Here is a 27,863-nt window from a genome sequence, read left to right as displayed (position 1 = left end):
AAGTACCCCGTATTTTTTCCCCATTAAGGAACTAACACACTGTAATCAAGTCACATCTCTGTCCCCTTTTTGATAAATTAAACAAATTGAGCTGTCACTGTCAGGCATCTTCTCCATCCCCTGAATAATTTTTGTGACTTCTTTCTGCACCCTTTCCATTTTTTCCCCAACATCCTTTTTAAAACATAGGACATCAGAATTAGTTGCAGTGTTCCAACATCAGTCTCAGCTCTCACCTCCCTATTCCTCCTTATATAGCCAATGATTGCATTAGCATGGTTTGCCACAGCATCACACTGGGCGGTCCTGTTCAGTGGCCTGTCCACTATGCCAGTCCCTCTGTCCTTTTCAGAGTGTCTGCTGTCCAGGGTACAGTCCCCCACTCTGTAGGTGTGGCCTACATTCCTTGTTTGTAGATGCACAACTGTGCCTTTGACTGTATTAATATGCATTTTGTTTGAATAGGCTCAGCGTACCAAGCAATCCAGATTGCTCTGTGACTGCCCTGTCCTTATCAGTATTTACCACACCGACAGTCTTTGTCATCCTCTCCCCCTCCACGTTGAGGTCATCTACCCAGCTCCTTACAATCAGCCTTTTTCTGGTTTCAACTCCTGGCTTGCTCACCTCTTCCTCTTCTCCCAATTCCCTCCCTCCCGCCCCCACTTCAACTTCCATGCTGATAACTCATCCAACCTCTTAGCTGCACATCTCCTCACCCCTACCTCATTATTCAACCTGCAGCCCTAGATCAACTTCCCTACTCCCCAAAAGGGCCGCTTTCTTGACTTGGTCTTCATCGCCCACTGCTCTCTCTACCTAACTTCCCCTCCAATAGCACTAGGGATGGGGGCGATAGTTACTCAGTCGTACAGCGTCCATCCAGTATTGCAGGCTTCTTGACTGCTCTGACCTCTCATCCCTGCTCTTTCTAGTGACAGGGTTGATGATTCTCTTTATGCTTCTCTCCCCTCTTCACTTTCCAGGCCCTTTAAAATCTATCCCCAACCTACCTCTATCTTTAGTTTTGCCTTTGCAGCCTCATGAACAGCCTCTTTTAAAAGGGGGCTCATTTTCAGATTCCAAGTCTTCAGGTTCAGTTGCACTGAGATGTAAAATGAACACTACCAATGTGGTCACTCTGCTATACACTACAATCCATCACATGCCCAAGCTGAACCTGATGAAAGACACAGTTACCAAAATTTTATTTTTCTTAGTCGTCTACTTAGAACAATATTAAACGACTACTACAATATTTTAATCCTTCATTAACAATTCCATTTCCCCTCAATTCATATTAAGCCTCAGTCACCTGGCTTCATTTTTTGTTTTTGCTTTGCTGCATCATTTGTGTAAAATGGTCTTTCCATAGACACATGTAACGTCTGAATAATATAGAAAGGTGTTTCATGGTTGATTTTTGTTGGCTCATTTGACGATCTATTTCAAACGCAACCTAGTGCATATAAGATGTGACAATATGATTTAACTGCTTTATAAAACTTATCCTTTTTACACTAAACCAGGTAGGGAAATACAATCTGTTAGAATTCTTCTTCAGCATGTTTGCATTGACGGCGTTTCAACTGTAGCAGCCTCTCCACAGTATCAGCAACAGTTCGTTCACCGTGCACCTTGTTATCTCGAGTACGGATATTAACCGTTCCACTCGCTTTCTCCTTTTCACCAACAACTAAACAAAGCCAAAATCCACAGATTAATATAATTTTTGCTCAAGGCTTGATTAAAAAAATAAAATAAAAATCACACTTCTTTAAATAAGAATTAAGAATAAGAACATCGTAATACAGCTGAATCCTACATTGCATCCTCCTTTGCCCCATCCCTACATTTAAAGCTACCTTTAGTAATTCCAGCAGACACACTGAATAACGAAAACCCCATGACTGACGGTGCTTCTGTTAACAATACTGTGTTATACTTCTAGGGCCAGATTCTCATCTTTGCTGGACAACATCAAGACTCGGTTCTTGGGCACATGCGCATAGACTCATTAATGCACTGAGATATCTTGGAATGCAGCCTGAAATCAGAGATTAGAATGTGGCATTCCTCCTCTAGCATACGCTTGACATGAGAACAATCAAGTTATTGCAAATCATTTAATGTAATCTTTGACTGAGCCAGTGTCTTGCCCTGTTGACTGAAAGGCACCAAAATACTTTTCCTGATGCAGTGTCAACTTATCGAGTCACTGCACAGCAATCTCTTCAACTAACAAAGCAGCAGAGATTGGCTTCACAGCACATACTGCCCAGGCACAGCTGGAAGGATGCTGGCTGTGAAAGAAACTTAAAAAGGAATTTACAGGTGTAAGTGCTGCCTCTGCCTCACTCATTCACTCACTGGGAAAATGGGTTAGACCGAATTTCAGCTGCGTACAAGAAAAACAAGTTAGCCACGGTATTGCATGGCCACCACACGCTATTTCTTTACCTAGGATAAAATTATACTGTGCAAGCTGAGCATTTCTGATCTTCTTGTTCAGCGTACACCCAGGATCCACATCTACATCAGACATTAATCCAGCATCATGGAACTGCTGTCTGACCTAAGTAATAAAAGCACAAAATATTATTTGAACCCTCAACCATGAGAGAATATGTAGATTTTGAGTGAAAGGGACCATTTGAGATTTGACAGCCAAAAATTAAAATTAGATCTCTGTTTTGCTCTCATTCAGAGGCAGACACATTTTGACACTAACCCTTGGTAGTGGCAAAAAAATGCACAGGGCACTGAAATATGGAAGAATAGCTTGGACATGGCAGGAGAGCCTTGCACACACTAAATCATTAAGCAATCTAGTACCCAGATCCATTAGGATGGATACTCTATGAGAATTTAGCAATGTTGAAGCCAGGAGAGCTATAGGTCTTTGTGATCAGAAGATCCTTTAAAATTTAGGCCTGATGTGTTTGAAAGAGACATACATAGTGCTATTTGTGTGGATTGTATTTTAATACTGCAAACAAAGACCCCTGTCTTTTCCTCCCCCATCATCATTACTCAAACTGCACGTGGGCATTGAGGGTCTGCCTGAGTGGAGTCAGTTGCAGGATCAGCATATAAATGTAAAGATACTTTCTCCACGGGGTTTCCCTCTAGCTGCAGAGCTGAGCAATTTCCTTTGCCTCCACAACCAGAAATATTCTCTCCAGCATCAACATTTGTTGTCTGGATTCTGGATATCCAAACTTCATGCTTCTGATGATTAAGGTCCATTTAGAATTTAGGCAGCTTAATTTATCATCTGAATACAATATAACTTACTTACAATAGGAATTTATATAAATTCCTTAATTAAAAACAGAACTTAATGACAATTAAGCAACTCAACTAAATCACAAATTTATCTTGGGACAAATGAATTCACCTTTTGTGCATATTCGTCACATGTTGGTCCCACCGGCACCACCATCACTTGCTGAGGAGACAGCCAGAGAGGCCTTCAGAAAAAAACAATTATGTAGTGTTTAGTGTTCTTTAACTCTTTTAGACATGATTAATCCCCTTTTACACCATCCAGAGTGCTCACTCCCTGGTTGGACAGTAAGTTTATTTTTCAACATTACCATTTGCCTGCATAGTTTTCGGTTAGGATAGCAATCATTCTTTCCACAGATCCTAAGATGGCCCGGTGAATAATAACTGGCCTTTTCTTGTCATCACCATCATGGCTGTAAATAAAAGAAATATTGCAAACTTATTTAATATGCCTATAAGTGACAGGAAAACTAAATTGTGTACCTACTACACACTAACATTTTTAGTTGTACTCACCTCACAAAGGTAAGGTTAAATCTGACTGGGAGCTGGAAATCTAGCTGGATTGTAGCACACTGGTGGTATCGGCCAATGGCATCTTTAATCTTAATGTCAATCTAAGAAACAAATTAAGCTTTTAGTAGGATCTATAAGATACAGCAATGCCCTCTTATAGCAAAGAGATTTTCAAACACTTCACACTGACTGAAATCTATCCCAGCGCTATGGAACCATGTGAATACATCGTCTATGCCTCTCTTCAGCCCACGGTAAGACATAAATGGCTTTTAGGGCCTGGGCTGAGCCCTCTGACAGAAATGAATACAGCAGGAGGTTCACTAATTCAAATGAAATTTGCACATTGATTCAGTGCACTGAACCAATTTGCGGCTACTTCACTTTCCATGGGGTTCTCATTGAATCTATTCAATTGTACACGGGAATAACTTTAAAAAGTCAAAATGAACAATCATCAAAACCAAGACTTCTGCAACCTGTAATTGAACCAATCTCAGGCTTATTTAACTTAAAATATTAGATAATCAAAAGGTGTCAGCTTCATAGCCTACAATACATGCTAAAGGGCATACCTCCATAAGTGAGGGCTATCAGTTGAGGAAAAGATCACTGAGTAATGAAGATCATACTCATTTATTTTGGATTGCTCAGTTTCATCAAAGTAACTTGGCTCTCAGATCTGAATACAAGCATATTATGCTTTTCTTTTAAATCCAGGCTGCAATCCTGAAAACCCTTGGCTGAAAGTTAAGCATGTAAGTAAGTATTTGCAGGATCTGGGCCTTAATAATTTAGCAAATTGTCCCTATTATTCCAGCACTCTACCACTAAAAAGGGGAAGTGGAAGAAACCCTGTTGTTTATTTTATTTACATACAAAGCCAAACTATTAAATCAGTTTAAGCTGTTTTACTGAACAAACTCCTCAGTGACCTTCAGAATCAGCTGGTCAAAACAAAAAGTGATTTAATTTTTATTTTTTTGGGGGGGAGGGACAAATAAACATGGTGCCATTTGTTGTTCAAGTATTTGGATAACAGTCAGTTTTTCTGGATTTTTGAACACTAAGATAGTTTATCAAGTTTTATAGTTATTCATCAAAATTCTTAACAGAAGTGTGCTGCTTGCTAGTCTCATTAATTCAGTAATCCAATCATGAAGTTAAAAAAAAAATCCCATTTAGTTTAGGGCTTAACTACATGCAGAGCTGCACCAACTGAACTTAAGGTGCAATTTTAAACTGTTTTAGTTAAACCAGTGCAAAAGGCTACATGGGTAATTATTTCAATTTAGCTTTAGTCTATTAGGAACAGGTTTAAGCTAACCTGAAATGTATTCACACAGATGTACGCACCAGTCTAAACTGATTTAATTTTGTGGGTGCAAGCTTGTATATAGACAAGATCTAATGTTAACAATGAACATTTGTAACCACCAATAATTTGCTAACAGTCCACAAGGTGAAATTTGTTCAAATCATTTAGTGAATATTTACCACTAGCATACATTCGTAGAAATCAAATCAGTTTTCTACTGATCTGTGAACAGAAAAGTAGGCTATGTTTATTGAATAGCTTATTCAAAACAAGTAATTTGACAAGTTTTACTCAGATGCCTGTAAGGGGCTTATTTTTCCTTGAAAGAGGTGTCAATACAATTCTAACTCCACTTTTCCAGATAATTTCACAAATATTGCATTCAAAAACTATTCATAAAAGAAGAATAGAAGCACACTATAGTAGTTACAAAATTGCAAATACCAGAAATGATATTTTACTTCAGGTAAAATTGTTCATGGCTAGTCTGCAATTAAAATTTTAATGAGAAACCAAACTAAACTGCTGCTTAAAAAAACCAACCACCCCCAAAAAGCGAGAAGTTACTGATCTCTAAACTTGAATATTCCCAATACACGTAAAACTCTCTCATACCAGGCCTGATAGTGCCACCTTCTGTTCATGCTTCCCAATGAGTTATCTACTTGCTCATTACAACGATAAAATTAATCCTGATTGTTTTGTCTGTGTAAATTGAGTTGATTTGATGAAATAGAAAAATGTTAAGCACAAAACAAGTTCTTGGAAGTTGTAGCATCTAACATGAAAACAACTAAGAACTTTGCCTCGCTGCTTTAGAGTTAGCCATCAAGCTACATATGAGAAGGAAAAAATTACATCCCAGGAAAGCATACTAACCTTAGGTCCATAGAAAGCACCATCCCCAGAGTTCAATTCCCACTTCTCACCAAATTCATTGAGGCTGTTTTCAAGTTGCTGGAGAAAGGATATGTGTTTTTAGTGTTTTCACTTTGTATTTATTTCCATGTGCCATATTTTTTCTTCCACATAGTACAGTATCAGATCACACACACACACACAGATATAATGAATACAGGTCATTTACTACCTAATTGTCAACAATGCCCAATTATAATTGGGGACCCAATCTTGTTTCCCTTACTTGTGGAGTTGAATTCAGCAGTACTACTATCATGATTAAGGTGCAGCTCAGCTCTTGGATGGTGGCTCAAAATTCTGATCACACACATGCTTGAGAAAAACCTATCTTGCTTTCTTCTCCATTTTAAGTAGTTACATCTTCTGGCCCTTTCTTTAAAATGAATTCAAGTTTTCGTTATATCATCATCCACCATGATCTCCATACACTGAGAGCTATTATTAGCTGGTGGCAGAAAGAATTTAAAATGGCTGTACAAGCTGAACTGCTGACAGTCACAGCTGTCACAAGTCCATCTGGAGGACCATGTTTTCCCCCTCAGACATTCCAGTTTCCCACTACTTGAAGACAGAGTTAAAACCTCTACACCAGGCCCCTGACGTTACCTATTACCTTTTCAGCTTGATTCCACACTTCAATATCTCCAAGGAACTTTTCAGGACGAGTGGAGAGGTCCAGTTTGAAGGAAAATCCAAACACACCATACACTGCTTGCAAGAACTCCAGACAGCTCTTTATCTCCCCTTCAATCTTTACATGAAGACAAATCATATTTAAGGCTTTGTGTTGTTTGCATTTTAACACGTATCCTCTTATTCAACAATATGCTTTACCTGCTCCATGGCACAGAATATGTGAGCATCATCCTGCTGGAACCGCCGTACTCTAGTAAGTCCTGTAAGGGCTCCTGACAGTTCATTACGATGGAGAACTCCAAAATCTGCCATACGCAGCGGCAACTCACGCCACGATCTTGGTCGATGGCTGAACATAAGGCTGAAGGAAAAGGTTCATTATTTGAAATTTATTCAGGATTAAACTATTAAAGATCCTCAGGGTGCATTTTGATAAGCCAGATGCTAGCAATTTCAGTAATACTGACAAGTTGTAACACAGCACACAGTCAAACCCAGAGAAAACTTTCAGGGGGAAAAAATTCAGGGCTGTTTGGAAGAATGATAAAAGAAGGTTTTTCCTAAGAGCCATACAACATCTAAGTCAAATATTAAAAGCTGGCTTCCTAAACTTCACCTGTGAAATGGTGATATATATACACATTTCCCCCCCGGCCCCCGTATCCTTCCTCACTCTCAGGTGCAAAATACATTCACCAGTTTCTGCCATTTATTTTGGTCTTGTGCTGGTCTGTTCAGACTTCTGAATATCACATTGATGGATCTGGCTTTTCTCTATTGTTGTGTATAATGTTCCTCTAGGTTGCCCTTTTTCTCTCTCCAGATGGTGTCCATATTGTCACTTTTCATGGAAGTAGTGTTGGTGGCATCCTTAAAGTGTCTCTTCAATATATCCATCATCATCATCATACCATATTTGGTTCTTTAGATTGGTTTGCTCTACTCAGAACAGGGTTAGGCAAACTTTTTGACCTGAGGGCCCATGTGGGTGGGGAAATTGTATGCAGGGCCATAAATGTAGGGCTGAGGCAGGGGGTGGATGTGGGAAGGAGTGCGGTGTTCAGGAAGGGGCCCAAGGCAAGGGGCTGGGGTGCAAGAGGGGTGTGGCAGGGGGCTAAGGGCAGCGGGTTAGGGTGCGGGGTGCAGGAGGGGTTCAGGGTGCGGGCTCCAGCCTGGCACCGCTTACCTTGAGCAGCTCTGGGATGGCAGCGGCACGCAGTGGGGCTAAGGCAGGCTCCCTGCCTGCCCTGGCCTTGCGCTGCTCCCGGAAGTGGCCAGCATGTCCTGCAGTGGCTCCTGGGGGTTGGGGTGGGCCAGGTGACTCCACTGCTCACTGCCCTCACCTACGGGTACCACCCCTGAAGCTCACACGGGCCACGGTTCCCTGTTCCCGGCCGATGGGAGAAGCGAGGGGCGGTGCCTGCAGGCGAGGGCAGCGCTCAGAGCCCTCCTCCCTCAGGGGCTGCAGGGATGTGGTGCTGGCCACTTCTGGGAGTGGCGCGGGGCCAGGGCAGGCAGGAAGCCTGCCTTGGCCCCGCTGCGCCATGGCTTGGATTTTTTCACAAATCGGGTGAAAAATATAAAAGCTAGAGCTAGTTCAAACAAATTAGCAATATTTGATGAAACAGGTGCTATATAAATACCAGTGTCCTGGGCAGTTCATGGGCTTCAGAGCAAAGATTTCCTTCTCCACCTCAAATGAAAACATGTTTTCACTGTAATGCTGCCAGTGCCCTGATGTAATCCAGAGTTTGCTGTTGTACATGTTTGGAGTGACAACCTCCTGGAACCCTCGTTTCCGATACTCGCGCTGAAAGAATAGACCCAAGAAATAGAAGAATTAATAGAGCAGACTAGAATACCTATGCTCAACCTGTGGCTTAAAGCCACATTTGTCTCTTTAGACAGCGTTTGCAGTGTATGACTCATTAAAAACAAGCAAAGTTGCTCCCCTGAAACATGCCAGGCAATAATGTGTTAAACAGGCAGGGGCTGCCAAGATTCCTTCTCATTCTTTGCAGCAGACAGAGACGGTGAAGGGGTGGGGAATAAGAGAAGAAACATGTTTCTCCATCCCAGCAGCCATAGAAGCAATCGAGAATCAGTCTCCATTTGTTAGAGTCATAAAATAATTGGATGCGCCTTGTGATATTGCATTGCAATGTTTGCACAGTAGTGTAGCACAAATGCAAAACATGGTGCGGTGACCATGCAAATATCACAGCAGAACGTCAGGATGTTTCCCCCATCTCTTTTGCTTTCTTACATGCCATTCTCCAGAAAGTAGCTCTCCAACTCTGCCAAGCTAAATTCAATAACCTATTAAACAAACATGCATTCAACCACCCGTGTATTGTATACTACTATTTTTTTTTTTAAAGCAGAACCCATTCAAACATTTAAAATTAATCCCAATTTTATTGTTATATGGTCTTCTAAAACCTTTTTAGCTCTTTGTCTAGAAATCTTATTATAAAACACACGAGAAAAAAAAATGAGGAAGTTACCTTGTACAGTAACGATGGTTCTTCGAGATGTGTGTCCCTCTGGGTGCTCCACTTTAGGTGTCTGTGTCACCTCTAATTGGAGATTTTTGGTAGCAGTGTCCCGTTGAGCCCGGGCGTGTGCTCTCCCTCCCTCATGGTCTGCCTCAAGGCTGTTTAGCACTGCACGGGCGAACCCCCCCTTACTTCCTTCTCTACTACAGAGCCCTATAGAGAACTACGAAGTAGAGGGTAGGAGGGCGGGTTGTGGAGCATCCATAGGGACACACATCTCGAAGAACCATCGTTACTGCACAAGGTGAGTAACTTCCTCTTCTTCTTCGAGTAGTGTCCCTATGGGTGCTCCACTTTAGGTGACTCCGGAGCAGTACCCACCACTGGAGGCTGGGACTTTGGAGCGGAGCCTTTTACTACAGAGAGTACTGTGGAGTCGAAGACTGTGTCAGTGGCCAAATCTTCAGTGATCGCATAATGTTCTGCAAAAGTATGGACAGAGGCCTCAATTTTTGCTCTACAGATTGGGGAGATAGGGGTATCCCTATGGAATGTGATTGAGGTAGGAACTGATCTCATGGAGTGCGTATGGACAGGAGCAAGCTGCACCCTTGCTAAGTGGTTAATGCAACTAGAGACCCATTTGGATAGTCTTTGAGGAGATATCACAGAGCTTTTGGATTTTTTTTGTGGATGAAAGGAAGAGTTTAGGGGACTTCCTGAAGTCCTTAGTCCTGTCCAAGTAGAATGCTCATGTCCTTCTAATATCTAGCATATGCACAACTGTCTCCCAGTTGTCACAATTTGGTTTTGGGAAACGACAGGGAGATGGACCTGTTGATTCATATGGAAAGTGCAGAAAAAGTAGGGAGAAACTTGGGATATGGCCTTAGAGAGTTTTTTTTTTTTTTTTTTAAGACAAAGGCCATGAATGATGGGTGTGCCATCAGGGCTGCTATTTCTCCTTTGTGCCTAGCTGAGGTGATGGCAATTAGAAATGCTGTCGTCATGGACAGGTGTAGGAGAGAACAAGTTGCCCTGGACTCAGAGGGAGGTCTAGTCCAAGCCCTGAGAACTAGATTAAAGTCCCAGGCTGGAGCGGGTAGTGTCACATGGGGGAAGAGAGTCTCAGTGCCCTTAAAGAATCTATGCCTTAGTCGTTGAGCAAACTCTCAGTGGGAAGCCATTTTTGCCATAAGATGTACCTTAAGGGAGCTGAAAGAAAAGGAGTACTTGTGGCACCTTAGAGACTAACCAATTTATTTGAGCATGAGCTTTCGTGAGCTACAGCTCACTTCATCGGATGCTGAGAGTTTAAAATGTAGTGCAAAATCAAAGGGAGGAAAGACAAGGTTGGGTCTGTCCGTTTGGAATGGTACAAACTTGGAGTCGTTTCCATTTTGCAGATAGATATGTGGAGTGGTCAACTTGTGGCTGTGTGGCAACATGTGTTTAACCTTGGAACAAAGAAAGATCCAAGCCTGGAGGCGGAAGACCCATTGGTTGGGGTGAAGGGTCAGCCCATTGTTTTGAGAGAGCGGGTGAGGAATGGGCTGACGTCAGAGGAACAGGAGGGCATATTGCCATCTGTGTCAGGTAAGGGAGCCAGACTTGTCATAGTCAAGAGGGGCAATCACAATAACTCTCGCTTTGTTTTGTTGAATTTTCAACAGAATCTTGGATAGGGTAGGAAACTAGGAAAAGACATACAAGTGGGCCCTGTCTGCTGGGAAGATGAGGGCAACTGCCAGTAAATGTTTCCCCAAGCCGATCCTGGAGCAGTAACAAGGACTTTTCTTGTTCCAATAAATAGCGAAGAGAGCCATAAGCCGGGTTCTCCAAAGGGTGGCTATATCTTGAAGCACCTCAGAATTCAGTAAACACTCATTGTTGTGAGAAAATTCCAACTGAGACTGTTCGTTATCCCGTTCTGTATCCCTCGTAGACAGACAGCTGAGATGACCACATTGTGATGGGTGCATCAGTTCAAAGTCTGAATGCTGTCTTGCAGAGGGAGGGAGATCTGGCAGCTCCTTGGCAGTTTATACAAAACATACAGGTCACATTAAGTCCGTCATAACCTTTGTGTGTTGTTTTTGATGAAAGGCAGAGTTTGTGCACAGGCACTCCTGACAGCCCCTAACCCCAAAAGAGTGATATGGAAGGTCATTTCTGTGGAAGACCATTTGTCCTGAAACTTGTTCTTGTGTAGGTGAGCTCCCCAGCATATTCGGGAGACGTGTCCCAGGGTGGTGAATGCGGGTAGTGAGAGGAGCGCTCACGCTTGTACTGCATCAGGTTGGTGCTGATAAAGTCCAGTCACTGTACTGGGGTTAGTATGCCACTGCAATTGAGTAAACCTTGGAGACTACCCTGTGTGGAGCAGTCTGTACCTATAATGATCCTGCCCCAAAGGAAAGCCGTAGGAAATCTCCTGTACGATGGTTGTATTGAGATATGGAAGTAAGCACCCTGTAGGTTCAGGGCTAGAAATCAATCTCTTTACTCTAGAGCTGGTCCTAACTGCTGAGAAGTAAGGTAAGGTGACTTCTGAGTGGCGTCACAGGTGTATAGATGGCAGCTGATGCTGTAGGGTATCATTGTTCAGGCCCCTGACCTGCTCATCAAGTGTTTATAAGAGGCAGTTTGAAAGGTCAATGACTGGGGTGCAGACTGTTCTCACTTTTGAGCCCTGTGGCTCATAACAGCATACAGATGGTGAGTATTGAGAAGATTGTGATCTGTGTCGTGGTTGAGAGATATATCTTCTCTTCTGTTCTACAGTGTAGATTCCTCAGGAGTGTGGCGTGGTCCGAGAATCCTTCAGGATGTGGAGAGAAAATCTGTCTTCTTCGCAAAGAGTTTGGCCCTTCAAATTGGAAGTCTGTAGCTCTTTGGGCAATCTAGAGAAGTGTAGCGAACAAAAAAAAAAACAAAACCCTACAACCCACCTCAGTACCACTGTCATGGAGACTGGGCGGGCAGCTGTAACAGCTGCATCCAGTGGTGTCTCTAGGAGCGGTCTGGCTATTAACTGACCTTCTCTAAGAATGGTCTGAATCTGTTCTTTTTGTGTTTCCAGTAACATTTCAGAAACATCCTGGGTTTCCCAAGATTAACAAAATTGTTTTGACCATGACAGTTTGGTAATTTATGACTCTAAACAGTAATGTTGTCGATGAATACGCCATCTTGAGAAGCCTAATCATATGGAGTTGACTTGGCGTTATGTTGCTTGCTTCATGAATTAACCACATCCACTGTGATGGAGTTGGGTTGCGGATGCTGAAAACAAAGTCTGCCTCTTTGGGTAGAGATGTAGGGTTGTTTTTGTTTACACTCTGTTGCTGGTTAGTGAGATGGAGGCTGGCTCTGCCAGATGATTTTGGTAGGATCTAGAATCAGCTCATTAATTGGGAGGACAGTTCTAGATGAGAAGGTAGTGTGCAGAATTTCCACCAACTTGTGATGTGTATCTGCCACCTCCTGTAAGGGAATCTGCAGCTCGTCTGCCACCCTCTTGGTAAGATCCAGAAAGTTCTTAAATCTTCACCTAGTGATGAGGGGTGGGCAGCACAGTCTCATCTGGGAGAGATGAGGAAAAGTGTGCTGAAGAGGTAGCTTCCTCTTCAGGTTTTTTTTTTTTCCCTTCTCCCTTCTTTCCTGTTCTGAAAAAGCTTTCTCCTGCCCTGGCTCAGGTGCCAGGCTGTAGCAAACCATCTGGTGGACTCTCCCTGAGAGAGGCCGGAGATGGTCGCGCCATATGTGTGTATATACCCAATCAGTTACAATATGGCCTTGGGAGGGAGAGGCAGGAAGGCAGGCACAGGCGGTTGGCGTGATGGAATTGGGGATGACCCCTGTAGTGTGGTGGTGGGCCACCTTGAGGGGCCAGGGAATGATTGCCTCCTGGCCAGTGTCAGATTCGTCAGTGGGTAAGGGTGGCGCTGACTGGGGTATTGGCAGTATACAGCCCAGTGCTAAAAGCGATTCTGGGTGCCGGGATGTGCTCGACACCGGGGTCCTGGTACCAAGTACTAGGGACTGTGGTTCTTCCCCAATCATCAAGTCTCCAGGGTACCAGTGCTCATGCAGTACCATGGATTCATTTGGTACCACAGAGGAGGGTCTGTGGTACATTATCAATACCGATAGTTGGGCAGAGCACTCCCTAAACGAGAGTTTTGCCCAGTACAAAAAGTTTGCTGGTGCCACTTTTTTAGAGACGGTATGGTAATTGTCTCTCCCTGGGTACAGAGGCCAAGGGTCTCCAGAGTATCAGAGCACCTGTATTACCATGGGCTCATCCGGAACCCCAGAGGAGTGTCTGTAGTCGGTATCAATGGCTGGGAAGGTGCAAAACACTTCCTAGATGGGAGTTTTATTGCATCTGGTACCAAGGGGTTTCTCTATGTCACTCTTTTAGAGATGGTACGGTAACTGTCCCCTCTCCTTAGAGCATGATAGTGGAAGCCTCTGGTGTCTTGGTGCCAAAGCAGAGCTGACAGCAGGGCTTCTCTGTGTCGCTCTTTTAGCGATAGTACAGTAACTGTGCCCTCTTGGTGCAGTCGTTGCCCAGAGTACAGCTCAGAGTAGCACAGAGCTTACAGAAGCCCCTTGTTGGTGCTGAGAGCAGAGCTCAGAGCAGGGCAGAGCTCACAGCAGGAAGCCCCTTCTCAGGTTTCAGCTTCCAGAGTTTGGTACCGAAGGTGCGGCAGCTGAGCTCACAGCAGGAAGCCCCCATGCCAAACAAGAGCGCCAGCTGAGCTCACAGCAGGAGGTTCCTCTGCTGGTATTGTCCTACCGAGGTGGCCGCCCTAGGGAGTCCCACTGGCTGGCCAGCTAGTGCGGAGAGGGCTGCACTGGGGAACACCCCTCTGGCTGGCCAGTTGCTCGGAGGAGCCTTTCCAGGTGGCTTTTTTCCCTCTCTCTCTCTCTTCTCCTCTTCACCACTTGACCTCTTTTAAAGTGAAGGCTCCGGGGATGATCCGGGGTCAACACCCACCAGAGTCCCCTGCAGACTGAAGTGTTCTCTCTTTTGGGAGGAATTTTAACTTCAGCTCCCAGCTCCTGTGAGGCTGCAGTTTTAGGTGTGGCAGGTAAAGCACTTCTGTGAGGGTCTCCCAAGCACAGTGAGTGTCTGGCCATTACAGGAACTGACTCCTGGCAGGAGAGGCATGGCTTGGAGCAGAGAGAGCCAGGCAAGCCCCTTGGCAGGGGGTTGTCATCCTCTAGCAGGGAGGAATATGCAGAAGAACTTTTTTTTTTTTTTAACAGAAAAGACAAAGTAAAAGAAAATAATTATGAGTCTACTAGATGCCTGGGGAGGGTGGGGGGAATGTCCCCAGACAGGGAAGGAAAGTGAAGTTCTTTTCCTTTTTCTCTTTAAACCAAAGGAATAAAACAAAACAAAAACACTAGCTTGAGTACTTTTAGGGAGAACAAAGGTAACAAAACAAGCATTACTTATGCTAATAACACAGATAAGGAAAGGAGGACTGCTCCTTCCCTCAGAGGCCAAAGGCAGTAGAGAAGGAAGTGAGGGGGGTTCCCACCTGTGCAGTGCTAAATAGCCTCGAGGCAGACCAAGAGCACATGCAGGACACTGCTACCAAAAATCTCCAATTAGAGGTGCAGGGGCACACAGACACCTAAAGTGGAGCACCCACAGGGACACTACTCGAAGAAGAACCAAAAGATATTACTTACCCTGATGAATTCAATTAACGTGTTATAGATGTAAGCTCCCTTTGGCAAGAAAAAACAACTGCCAGGACTGAGCTCATGGAAGAAATATAGTTCTTGGTCCTGTAGGAAAACATTAGTACATCTTAGTTTTATCTGATACGTTTAGATTCTGATCAAACCCTTTTCCTCTCCCAGTGTTACAGCTAAAGTCAGGCCTGAAACGTCAGTTCTTATTACACATCACTATCCAGACTACAGTTTTGTTTAGTTTTTTAAACTTAACATACTGTAAAGTAGCAAGGTGCAGTAGATCTGATATGCTTCCCTGTGTAAATATCCTCCATCATGAGCGATATCTTATGGTTGGTGTTCAGTTTCCTATTTTAATATAGATGTTCCTACATATACCTGTCATTTCACGTATCTGTGTGCGATGTCTTGTTAACTACACCCCACCCCTCAAGGTTCATCTCATCTGCTATTACTACTAACAATAACTAGTCCTGCTGTGACATTTTACATATCCAAAGCACTATTCAAACAATTAATCAGTATGCTGATACTTCACTAGATTGTGTTCCTGCTTTAGAGCAGGAGATATTTTAGTGTGTTGCGGTCTTCTTTCTTCAAATAGAAACAGCAGACTCTGTAACAGTTTATTCAGGACTCTATTAATCACCTGGTCTAAAACAATGCATTTTCATGAAGATGATTTGATTTTATTGGCAGACAAAGAATAAAAACGTGGTGCAACTGTGAACGCTAGAAATCGTCAGCAATAATCAAGAAGAAAAAAATAAGAGTATATAATGGATTCTAGAGCTGTACAAAGAAAAAACTCAAAGCAACGACAAGCTGTAAGAGCCCCCTCCAGGAACGAGCTTCCTCCTGGGCTTCAGCATAGCATTAAATAGCCAAAAACTCTCTAAAAAGACGCTTAGTTGTCTACAGTCCATTGTAGAGGTTTTGGGGCTCTGTTCTGAAGAGGATAATCACTTAATTATGCAACTTGTTACTGTATTTTCTGTGAAATACATCACATCTGAATTCTGAAAGTGTCAGCAGATAGGTGCTGTCTTTCACATGCCCTGAGTAGTCTCTAGGCAGAATTTAAAAAATACACTACCAGCAAGTTTGTCTTACCCGTCCAATCTTTCTGTGATCTCGATTTTTAGCCTCCTCCTGGAACTTCTCCCATTCCTTTAACATTTTTACATCTGGGAATGAAATTCCATAAAGCCTTTGGAGGGTTTCCATATCAGACTTGCCTTCCCAGTATGTTGAGGAATTCTGAAGACAGACAAAACGGTATAGTACAACAAGGACAACAGCACCCTCCATTATAACTGCCACTGTACAAGTCTGTGATATGTTCTTTAAAGGCATGTAATAAACAAACACTAAACAGCCATAGTTAAAAAATGAAACTGATAAAGGCACTATGTAAAAAGAACACAAGCATGAATACAGAGCTCTTAGATTTCGAATCACGATGAAAGCTAAATCTACACATTAAAAAATTACCTGACTGTAGCAAAGATGCACAAACACAAGTTGGCTGGCTGTGTGAAAAGGTGCCCTTTACTCCTGGTACTGCTCTGTACATGGTCAGTTCCCCTCTGGCTGCTCCAATTTAAACTAAACTGCAAGAAGCAGTTACAAGGGGCAAAAATTATAAGCCAGGATTGGCATAGCATATGGGGTACCTGGCTACACCTCTTTTCTTGAGCCATGTCCCCTCTCCTTCTATGCTATCAGCAATGAGCGTAGGCTTAGGCCCTCATAATTTGACTGCACCACTAGAAGGTCATTCTTACATCAGGATGATCCTCCCTCAACTGGGCTAAACTAAGTTTATGATCAGATTATACTAGCAGTGTCACACAAAGTACAAGACCCCCTCCCACCCCAACCCCCCGGAGATTTGACCCAAGATGTCTACAGATAAATATCTTCGTTTAGAATTAGGCACAGAATCTCAGTGCTTACTTTATGGATTTTTAATGCCTTTATTTTGCCGGTATGTCTGACATGAGGGCCCCTGCACAGATCTATCAAGGGACCACACCTGTGAAAATGCAAAGACAATGCTCAGTTAGCCCACATTATGTTAGTAAATACTACAGACACTGACATTATAGTGTGTATATGTGTATATAGATATAGATTTTTTTTACCTGTACACTGTAGTAGTTGGAGTGTTGACTTTTTCATTCAAGATCCGACACTTGAACTTATTATACTGGGAGGGAATAGAATGGCAGAGTCCCTGTTAATTCTTCACAATTCGAAACTGAGATTCAAATATCAAGTATTTGTTATGTGCTATTGCCACTGTATGAAAGAATCTATTCTACTAATTTAAAAGAACCCTTCAATGCAGGTTCATGAACAAACTAATTCCCCTCCTCCTATCCCAGATGGGAGTGTATCCTACAGAGTGGGCTAGATATAGAGATTAAAGGATGGGGACCAGCTTTTTGTGGCACTTGAGTGTTCACGTATGGCCTCCTATTCAGGGTAGATCTTCACAAAGAAATGCAATTTGCATTTTGCTCTATACCGAACAACACAGATTCATCTTGATCTCTGGCCGTTGGGTTCCACAGCTGAAGGCACTCTTCTGAAAAAGCCTTTCTAATGCTAAATTCTGAGAGGTCTTGAACACATGCAACTCCCATATTATTCTCTCATTCATCTGCAAGGAACGTATGATGGTGTGGTATGAAGCTTTTATCAGCATCAGTTTTGGATGGACATACTTCTGAGGAGTGGCAAAGTTCATTCAAATCACTTGGAATTTAATAACTTGTACAGTATATATGAGTATTTAGACAAAACACTCGGGGCTCTATTCACAAGGAGGACTGTGGTGTTTCTTTTAAAAATAGGGCAACCAACTATATTTATGTTGTTTCCTTCAAAGCTTCTCCCCCGCCCCTCAATCCTTGTGTATACACCAGTATTACTGCAGCTGATCTCTGAAAGAAAAGTAATTCGGCTGACAAGCAATTAACCTAAGAGGCAACAGAAGTCTAGAAAACATGACCTATGAGGAAAGATTAAACAAACCCAATTTTTTCAGTCTGGAGAAGAGAAGACTGAGAGAGGACATGATCACAGTTTTCAAGTACATAAAAGGTTGTTACGAGGAGGGAGAAAAATTGTTCTTCTTAACCTCTGAGGATAGGACCAGAAGCAATGGGCATAAATTGCAGCAAGAATGGTTTAGGTTGGACATTAGGAAAAACTTTCTGTCAAGGCAGTTAAGCACTGGAATAAATTGCCCAGGGAGGTTGTGGAATCTCAATCACAGGAGATTTTTAAGAGCATGTTAGACAAACACCTGCCAGAGATGGTCTAGATCAGGGTTCTCAACCTTTTCTTTCTGAGCCGCCCACAACATGCCATAAAAACTCCATGGCCCATGCGTGCCACAACAAATGTTTTTCTGCATATAAAAGCTAGGGCCAGCATTAGGGAGTAGCAAGCATGGCAACTGCATGAGGCCCCATGCCACAGGGGGCCCAGCGAAGCTAAGTTGCTCAGGCTTCAGCTTGACCCCATGCGGCGGGTCCCAGGCTTGAGCCCCCTGTGTCAGGGCTTCGGCTTTCTACCCTGGGCCCCAGTAAGTCCGACACCAGCCCTGCTTAGTGGACCCCCTGAAGCTTGCTTGCAGCCCCCGCAAGGGGCCCCAGTCCCCTAGTTGAGAACCACTGTCTAGATCGGTGCTACTCCGTGGTCCGTGGACCGTTCCGTCAGCTGCCGGTCTGCACGCACACTGGGAAAAAAAATTGCCAGTCCCCCACAACAGATAGCTTGAGAAGCACTGGTCTAGAGAATACTTAGTCCTCCCTTGAGTGCAGGGGACTGGACTGGATGACCTCTCAAGGTCTCTTCCAGTCCTACAATTCTGTGATTCCATGATTTTCATTTCTTCTAAGGTCTGTTCACTGTTAATACTGAGCAAATGGAGTTCAAGCAAAAATAGTACCATGTTGGAAAATGCTTGTGTCTAATTCAGCACTAGGAGCAATCATGGTGATTTAATGTATGTCTATCTAGTGAACATTACAGGATAACACAAGAATCCTTGTTGCTTAAGGTAGTACAGATATTATTTCATACTCAGACTTAGTGCTGTCATGTGAAAATTGATTTTAAGAGCTCGCTGAATACAGCTTCAGACATCTGCAAAGCCAGCACTAATAAATTGGTTAGTCTCTAAGGTGCCACAAGTACTCCTGTTATTTTTGCAGATACAGACTAACATGGCTGCTACTCTGAAAACTATCACTAGTGTTTTATATTCTCAAAGAGTTATAGAACCATCCCCTTCGTGTTCACAACATCCATGTAAGCTATTAGTCCCATTCTGCAGACAGGGAAACAAAGTACCAGAAAGACATCTTGCCCAGGGCCATGATGTGAGTCAGTGGAAGAATCAGATTAGAACTCTGGTGTTTCAGGAACACAGTCCCATGATTAACCCTCATTCCCGTCATTTAAATAAATGAATAGGTATATGTGCTCACCTTTAAATATCCCGAGTAAACCCATATAAAAACCTACACCTTTGGAATTATGTCAATTTGCTGCACACATCATCAGCGGTGCATTTTCACTAATGCTAATAGCAGATGCACAGCTAACGTTCCCAGCCAATGTTATTGTGCAGCTCCAGTAAATATGAAAGAGTCTAGAACAACCTACCTTAAACATTTCAAGTAGAGTTTCCTTCTTAATTTCCAGTCTTTCAAATGGTTGTTTTTCCTTCATGATCTTCTTGCATAAGGTCTCCAGAGCAGAGAAATCATTACTGGACATACCTCTACAACAGACAAAAATAAATTTGCATTATCTCTTACTAGTAATCTCTGCTGTCGATCCACACCCACAATGTATCAGCTCATGCACTAGAGTCACCGCAATGAGGGACATAATTTTCATCAGAAAAAGGGCTAGACAGAGGACTTTGCCCCAGGAGCAAGGGGAAGCAGGAACTAGACTGTGACAAACTCCCCAGATTGTGACTCCACTCCTGCTCCTGGAGCAGGACAGCTACGCAGTCTGCCTTTTTCTTGGTCCGGAATATAGGGTTACAGTCTAGCCTTCTGGAAGTGAAATGAAAGAACCTACCCATCCTCGAAGTACATGTCATAATAAAATCCATTTTCTATTGGTGGGCCGTAGCACAAACATCCACCATAGATTCGCTCCATAGCTTCACCCATTATGTGAGCACTTGAGTGCCAGTATACCTAATGAGAGGGATAAAAAGTGGATCAGCTTGAGTATTTATGTACAAAGCATTTCAAGACCCTCTGAAATCCATACAGAAGTCTTTTGATGATTTGTTTTTACAGATACTTGAAGGAGGCGATCTAATATTAGAGACGGTTGCACTGTGGGAAATGATTCACATATCAATTTGCCAATTTACCCCCCAAAAATCATGAGTAATTATCTGACAAATTGTACTTGCTCATCTTTACAGCTGTTAAGTATTGGAAAAATTTATTTCATAAAAGTTCTCTCAAATGGTTGGGGGAGGAGAGAAAATTCACTTAGTAAGTTGCACAAATGTTAATTGACTAGCCTCATTTACTACATTCAGACATCATCGATCTATTTTAAAATACCAGCAAATGGAGTGGTAATACAGCTGGGATCCACGAAAGGACTTATGTGCTGTGACACAGCATTGCAGGACCTAACTTTTAGGGGCCTAGAGAATCACAGAACTACACTGTGATTAACATAGCCAAGTTAGGTGTCTAGGCTCCTATTCAACGAGTGGGGAGAGACAGGCAGCTTAGAATGTGATCCACAAAAATTCAGCACACTTGGTGCTGTGCCTCCCAAGCTAGCCAACAGGAGATGCCAATGACAGAGAGTGTGCCAAGTCCCGCCCCTCCCTACTGCAGGGAGGCACCTCTCTTTCCACAAACGGGAACCTACCTCCTGGAGAGTCAGGTGGTTTAGGCACCTATGCTGCGTCTTGCAGGAATGAGTTAAGTGCCTGCCTCACTCTACACAAAAAGGCTGGAGGAGGAAGAGCCGCCATCTGTGGTATATCTTTTAGCCCAGTGATTAGAGCACTCACCAGGGATATGGGAGACACAGGTTCAATTCCCCCCTCTCTGCCTGAAGGGGAGAAAGGATTTGAACAGGGGTCTCCCACACCTCTCAGGAATGTGCTGACACAACTGAGCAATCGGAGATTCTGATGTGGGGCACCCTCCATCTCGCCTGTTTAAGCTGTTCTGCTGAGGATAAATACTGACAGTGTGACTAGGTGGGTGAGAGAGAGACACTCTCTGTAGTTCGGTGGTTAGGGCACCCACCTGGGAGATGGGAGCCCCTGAGTCTAGTCCGCCTGTTCCAATCCCTCTTTCATTATTTCTCTCTCTCTCCCCATCCTCCCACTCCATCCAAGATTTTGAATGGGACCCAATCTGCTAGGCATGCTCAAGGGACACCTAATGGATTGGGTCCCGCATATGACTTAGGCAGCCAAACACTAAGCTTCCCCCCGATGCCTCCCAGGTTCATGAATTGCTCTGGGGCTAAGGCAGGAGACAGTTGTCTGGACCCTTAGAGTGGGGCAGCAGTGCTCATGCCACAGGATCTAAAAGTTAGGGAACTTCTACAATTGAAAGTTAAACGCTGAGTGAATTTAGGTGCCTAGAGGGCTAGGCAGCAGCCGAGTGGGAGTTTCATGGATCATAGTGGTGCTGCACACAGGAACTTAGGTGCTTAATACTGGAGTTTAGGCACCTCTGTTACTTTGTGTATTGCACCCCCACAATATTTAGTCTGAAAGATACAACTGGAACATAAGGTCTTGATCCTGCACCTGTGCAGGAGTTTGCAAAACCAGGGCCTAAATTGTTAATAAGTCTTACACATACAACACTGGATACATAGCAAACAGTCTTTCCACATGATAAGATTTTTTTACTAGTTTGTGTTTTCAATTAAAAATCAAACGAAGACAAAAATTACACTTGCACATTAATTTTACAAAGGTACTATTTTTAGTTTTGTTGATAAATTAAAACCAAATCTATATGACTGCAGCATGTTTTTAAATGTACATACCTGAAAATGCAAAATTATGCATCTCACCGTAAGTGTAACTTGTCCATGTTGCACATAAAGAGCATTATTTTATATGCCTTAAACTATATCATATGTACAACATGGCAGAGTTAGTTGATATGGGAACAATAAGTATGAATTTGAGATCTCAGCTACAGTGTTGAGTGCTGCTCGTACTGAATATCATTTTTAAAGTGTACTTAATACTACTTTCCATATACATTAATCTGAATAAGCAAGCATTAAAATAAAGAGCTACATTTTTATGATGTGCAAAAAGATACTAATACAAAAAACATTAATATAAGATTAAGATTACAGATTTAGAGGCTTATTCTCACCATGAGAGTCCTAACATAGGCTTAATTACCACAACTACTAGCAAAGCAATTGCTCTTAATACATGCCAGCATACATATATCTGCAGTAGCACACACCTTTCTTAAGAATTAGTTAGTACAAAATAAGGTACGTACTGTACAATGATTTTCATTCTTTATTCTACAAATGTTAAAGGCAGTTACGCTCACTGAGGACTAAGTTCAGGTTTTGAAGTTTGTCATCCAAGGGAGGGGAGAAACAGTTTAGTGGAAGATACTTACTGCTTGAGCATCTTCATCGTCAAACTTGAGCAGTTCCAGGGTACAGTCTTCCTCCAAGGGACGATCTAGATCCCAAACCACTTTGTTCACTTTAGCAATAACAGTGTTGTCAGCCAAACCTTGACTATACAATAAATAATTTGTATGTCAGTTATTGGAATCAACAAATGGAGACACACCCCCATAACCTTTCCCCTGCACAGTCAGGATGGGATTTTCAGGATGCTTAGCGTTGACTTAAGTCTGCTTCCACTGAAGTCGGTGGTAGAACACTCACTGACGGCAATGGAAGCAAAGTTAGACCAACACTAAGCACTTAAGAAAATCCCCCACACAATATATATATTTATTTTTTGGCAAAGAGCAGGAAGAAACTAAATGTAGTTTATTTAGCAAATTTCCCACAGTGGAGCACTCTTACTAACATATTTGACTTACTTAGGGCAGTACTTGCTGACTCTGCTAATATGATCCTTCTGCAATAGGAGATGCAGCTCTTTTAAGTAAGTATATGAATGAGATCAGATTTTTTTTTTTTAAACTTCAGGTAGGTACTATTACTTTCACATTTGTCTCCACTAACAAAAAAATGCCAACAATTCTTGAAGATGATAAATTTGGCAGTCATTTGAACCTTAAACTGAAATTATTAAATGTTTGAACAGATCAGCAGTTCAGACGGATTGACTGCAAGAGAAGAAGCACACCACGAGTGTTTCTAAAGCACTTCATTTAGAGCTGAACAAGTCTCCAAGAAAGACCTAATCTTTCCTTCTTAGTTTATTTCATCTCAACCTAGAAGAAATCAACTCTACTGGAGATTATTTGATGTCTAAGAACCCTACCAATATTGTTCAGAAACATCCACTGATACCGGACTCACCCTAACCTTAATGGAAACACTAAATGAACATATAGGTACAATCTTTATTTTTATGATAAAGGGCACTAAATTAAAGTTTGAGGCCAAATTTTCAGAGACTATTTTGACAGATGAATAAGCACGCAAACAGCATGGACATGAACTGGCAGCCTTAAACATATGTACCAAGAAAGCAAAGAGATAAGCTTTTAAGTACAATGAATAACATAGCCACAACAGGGTTCGTGTTTCTATTTAAAGTTTAAGGTCTTCTCATTTTAATTCTGAGCATCATAAAACATGACCATGAAGTTTTCCAAGATGCCTACTACCTTGCCCAAAACTATAATAAAAGTTTAACCATTTGATATACATCCAAAGTTAAGGTAGTGCTCTTTTTGATGTGCCACACATATGCAGGAAAAGGGTTTAATTAAGATATTTTTATGGGTGACTCTCACCCACCAGTCCTCCACATATCAATGCAGAATAGATTAAGTTATGTGATGCACTAGCACCCAATCCTACAAACACTTCAAGCATGTGAGTAACATTATTTGCATGGTTGATTAGTTCCCAACTCAACAGGAGTAGTCACTTAGTAAAAGTTACTCACATGTTTATGTATTTACAGGATCTAGCCCATAAATAATGATTTAATTTTAGAAACAGCATCTTCATAAGGCAAAGAATTACGGAAATGAGAAAGCTGTTTAGTTTGAATTTATAGTAAAAGCAAGATTGCTAAAAATAATGCCTTGAAGAAAATTAAGTTGTGCTAAGAAATAAACAATCCATCACGCTAAGAACTATAAAAGATCACAGATGCAATTTGCAGTAGTTCTGTCTGAAAGTGATAGCATAGGTCACAGAAGTCAGTCATACCTAATTCCACAAGCAACTTGATAAGGAGTGGTCTTCCAGGATTCAGCATCAACTTGCTTGCCATCAGGTAATGTCACTTTAATGGGTTTGCTGTCTTTTGCAGCTCTTTCTGCTAGAAGCGCATCATGTTCTGCTTTCAGTTTATGATACCTCTCTAGACGCTCATTGATATATTCAGGCCAGGGATTCAGCTATATGTAAAAGTATGGAGAAAAGGAGAAGTAATTAGCAAAGACTTGCAGTTCTAATGACAAACAACTTTAAAAATTAAGCAAAGAAGGTAAATTTTTCTGAAGTGTCTAAGTGACTTAGGAATCTGAATCTCATTGATTTTCAAGTCACTTGGGTCCTTATGAAAGTTTTAGTCAGTATCCTTTTTCAAGAGAGAGAGAGAGGGGCCAGGCTAGTTTCTTATTAAAAAAAGCAGCTAATGCAATGCAACAAGAGTTTGAGAAGCACATATTCTACTGTAGCTTAAAATACACTGGAAAAAGCAAGCTGCTGACATTATTATCACAATAATAAATGGGGGGGGGGGGGGAACTAACAGCACACTGTTTCAGTTACAAACAAAAAATGTTTATAATCGTATGTATCTCAAGATCTCCTACTTCCGCCTCCTACAGGTATACAAACGCTGACTCGACCTTATTCTAATAAATCAAATCCTACTAACATCCCAGCTAATCTGTATTGATGCTCTCTACCTTCCCTATCCATCTCCACTTTCTTCTTCCATTCCCACTTTAACCTGTAACCTGCTACTCTTCCACTCTTCCCATTTACTCCTTCAATAGTCTGCCTCCAGAAGTGTGGCTAATGCAATTTAAACACTAAGTAATCATAATTAATTTTAATTTAAAGACAAAAAAACTTTAGCTAAATTAAGATTAAGATTATTTAAATTAAATAAACATTGGCTTGTACCTGGTTTATAATAATTTGCTTAAAATTCTAATATGCCAAATAATAAAGATTTCAGAAACTACAGGGTTAAGAAAAAAATATGCTTTTCATGTCTATACTACTATGCATTCTCATTTACTCAGAATTAGAAAACTTAGAAAGACAAAGGTTACATCATCATTACAAATGAATCCCTCATCCTGGTGCAAACCCGAGGACTAATAGTAAAAAGGGAATTACTACAGACTGCTCTGCAAATCCATTGTAACCTGTAGTAATAGCATCAAAGAAACAAAAACTATTTCGTAACTATTTCACTGCTGCATGTCATTACTATAAATCAGCTGGCGCACAAGAACACCCACAATAGTAGGTGTAATGCAGTGGTTCTCAAACTGTGGGTTGGGATCCCAAAGTGAGTCGCAACACCATTTTAATGGGGTTGCCAGGCCTGGCTCAGACTTGGTAGGGGTGGGGCCAAAGCCTGAGCCCTACTGCCCAGGACCAAAGCCGAAGCCCAAGGGCTTCAGCCCTGGCTGGTGGGGCTCAGGCTTTGACCCTGCCACCTGGGGCAAGCTGGGCTCAGGCTTCGGTCCCCCATTCCTGGGCTCGTGATATAATTTTTGTGGTCAGACAGTGGTCGCGGTGCAATTAAGTTTGAGAACCCTGGTGTAATACATTGATGTCCTCGGTCCAACATTCAGCAATGAAATTGAACTGTTTAAAAGCATATAAATGAACTGGAAATTTACCTCTGTGCAACCCCCATCACCAGATCCTTCTTTGGTTTTCTTCTTTCCCCATTCCTTCTTTTCTTCCCCAGCAGCTATCTAAAAAGACAAATAAACTAATCTTTTACTTTACTCTCCTTTCTCAATGTCAAATTTATAGCTGTATCTAACTGTATAGGTGAGGGAAAAGGTGCCCATTGGTTTAAGCACAGCACAATACAGGGCTTCAGAAAGTCTTGAATCCTAACACCAGCTCTGACAAGGACTCTGCATATCCTCAGATAAGTCACTTCATCTTACTACCTCAGTTTCTCCAGTTCTAACTGGGCATATAAGACTTACCAACATGTTATGAAGAACAGTCAGTAACCCCCCATTTCTAAGAAACACACTTTCTGTGCTTTGCTTTACCCTTTACTAACTATGCAACAAGAAAAGGAGTACTTGTGGCACCTTAGAGACTAACACATTTATTTGAGCGTAAGCTTTCGTGAGCTACAGCTCACTTCATTGGATGAATAAAGTGGAAAATGCAGTGCAGTCTCCCTCCTCAGGCCCTATGCTACCAGCACTCCCAGCTATCTTCGAGACACCACTGACTTCCTAAGGAAACTACAATCCATCGGTGATCTTCCTGAAAATACCATCCTGGCCACTATGGATGTAGAAGCCCTCTACACCAACATTCCACACAAAGATGGACTACGAGCTGTCAGGAACACTGTCCCAGATAATGTCACGGCAAACCTGGTGGCTGAACTTTGTGACTTTGTCCTCACCCATAACTATTTCACATTTGGAGACAATGTATACCTTCAAATCAGCGGCACTGCTATGGGTACCCGCATGGCCCCACAGAATGCCAACATTTTTATGGCTGACTTAGAACAACGCTTCCTCAGCTCTCGTCCCCTAATACCCCTACTCTACTTGCGCTACATTGATTACATCTTCATCATCTGGACCCATGGAAAAGAAGCCCTTGAGGAATTCCACCAGGATTTCAACAATTTCCATCCCACCATCAACCTCAGCCTGGACCACTCCACACAAGAGATCCACTTCCTGGACACTACGGTGCTAATAAGCGATGGTCACATAAACACCACCCTATACCAGAAACCTACTGACTGCTATGCCTACCTACATGCCTCCAGCTTTCACCCAAACCACACCACACGATCCATTGTCTACAGCCAAGCTCTACGATACAACCGCATTTGCTCCAACCCCTCAGACAGAGACAAACACCTACAAGATCTCTATCAAGCATACTTACAACTACAATACCCACCTGCTGAAGTGAAGAAACAGACTGACAGAGCCAGAAGAGTACCCAGAACGTCACCTACTACAGGACAGGCCCAACAAAGAAAATAACAGAATGCCACTAGCCCTCACCTTCAGCCCCCAACTAAAACCTTTCCAACGTATTATCAAGGATCTACAACCTATCCTGAAGGATGACCCATCACTCTCACAAATCTTGGGAGACAGGCCAGTCCTTGCTTACAGACAGCCCCCCAACCTGAAGCAAATACTCACCAGCAACTACATACCACACAACAGAACCACTAACCCAGGAACCTATCCTTGCAACAAAGCCCATTGCCAACTGTGCCCACATATCTATTCAGAGGACACCATCACAGGGCCTAATAACATCAGCCACGCTATCAGAGGCTCGTTCACCTGCACATCTACCAATGGGATATATGCCATCATGTGCCAGCAATGCCCCTCTGCCATGTACATTGGTCAAACTGGACAGTCTCTGCGTAAAAGAATAAATGGACACAAATCAGATATCAAGAATTATAACATTCATAAACCAGTCGGACAACACTTCAATCTCTCTGGTCACGCGATTACAGACATGAAAGTTGCGATATTACAACAGAAAAA

General features: G+C 42.5%; 1 protein-coding gene across 2 annotated transcripts in view; it reads right to left on the bottom strand.

Annotated features, from left to right (window-relative positions):
* Positions 1-1,180: 1,180 nt before the first annotated feature.
* TARS1 (threonyl-tRNA synthetase 1) overlaps positions 1,181-27,863 on the bottom strand; it is a 28,382-nt gene continuing 1,699 nt past the window's right edge. For both annotated transcript variants that reach the window (XM_037902617.2, XM_037902616.2), the window contains exons 2-19: positions 25,980-26,057; positions 24,322-24,512; positions 22,575-22,698; positions 20,008-20,129; positions 19,582-19,699; positions 17,046-17,110; positions 16,858-16,936; positions 16,012-16,158; positions 14,890-14,988; positions 8,326-8,492; positions 6,881-7,043; positions 6,660-6,797; positions 6,005-6,082; positions 3,808-3,908; positions 3,600-3,704; positions 3,401-3,473; positions 2,461-2,575; positions 1,181-1,696 (exon numbers count right to left, since the gene is read on the bottom strand). In XM_037902617.2, the coding sequence (XP_037758545.1) occupies positions 1,548-1,696; positions 2,461-2,575; positions 3,401-3,473; positions 3,600-3,704; positions 3,808-3,908; positions 6,005-6,082; positions 6,660-6,797; positions 6,881-7,043; positions 8,326-8,492; positions 14,890-14,988; positions 16,012-16,158; positions 16,858-16,936; positions 17,046-17,110; positions 19,582-19,699; positions 20,008-20,129; positions 22,575-22,698; positions 24,322-24,512; positions 25,980-26,057 (2,112 nt within the window). In that variant the 3' untranslated portion in view covers positions 1,181-1,547. The remainder of the gene's footprint in view (positions 1,697-2,460; positions 2,576-3,400; positions 3,474-3,599; positions 3,705-3,807; positions 3,909-6,004; positions 6,083-6,659; positions 6,798-6,880; positions 7,044-8,325; positions 8,493-14,889; positions 14,989-16,011; positions 16,159-16,857; positions 16,937-17,045; positions 17,111-19,581; positions 19,700-20,007; positions 20,130-22,574; positions 22,699-24,321; positions 24,513-25,979; positions 26,058-27,863) is intronic.

This window comes from Chelonia mydas, chromosome 5, assembly GCF_015237465.2.
Source record: "Chelonia mydas isolate rCheMyd1 chromosome 5, rCheMyd1.pri.v2, whole genome shotgun sequence".
Classification (NCBI taxonomy): domain Eukaryota; kingdom Metazoa; phylum Chordata; order Testudines; family Cheloniidae; genus Chelonia; species Chelonia mydas.
Note: the sequence above shows the minus strand (reverse complement) of the source record. Positions and strands in the feature narration are given on the sequence as shown.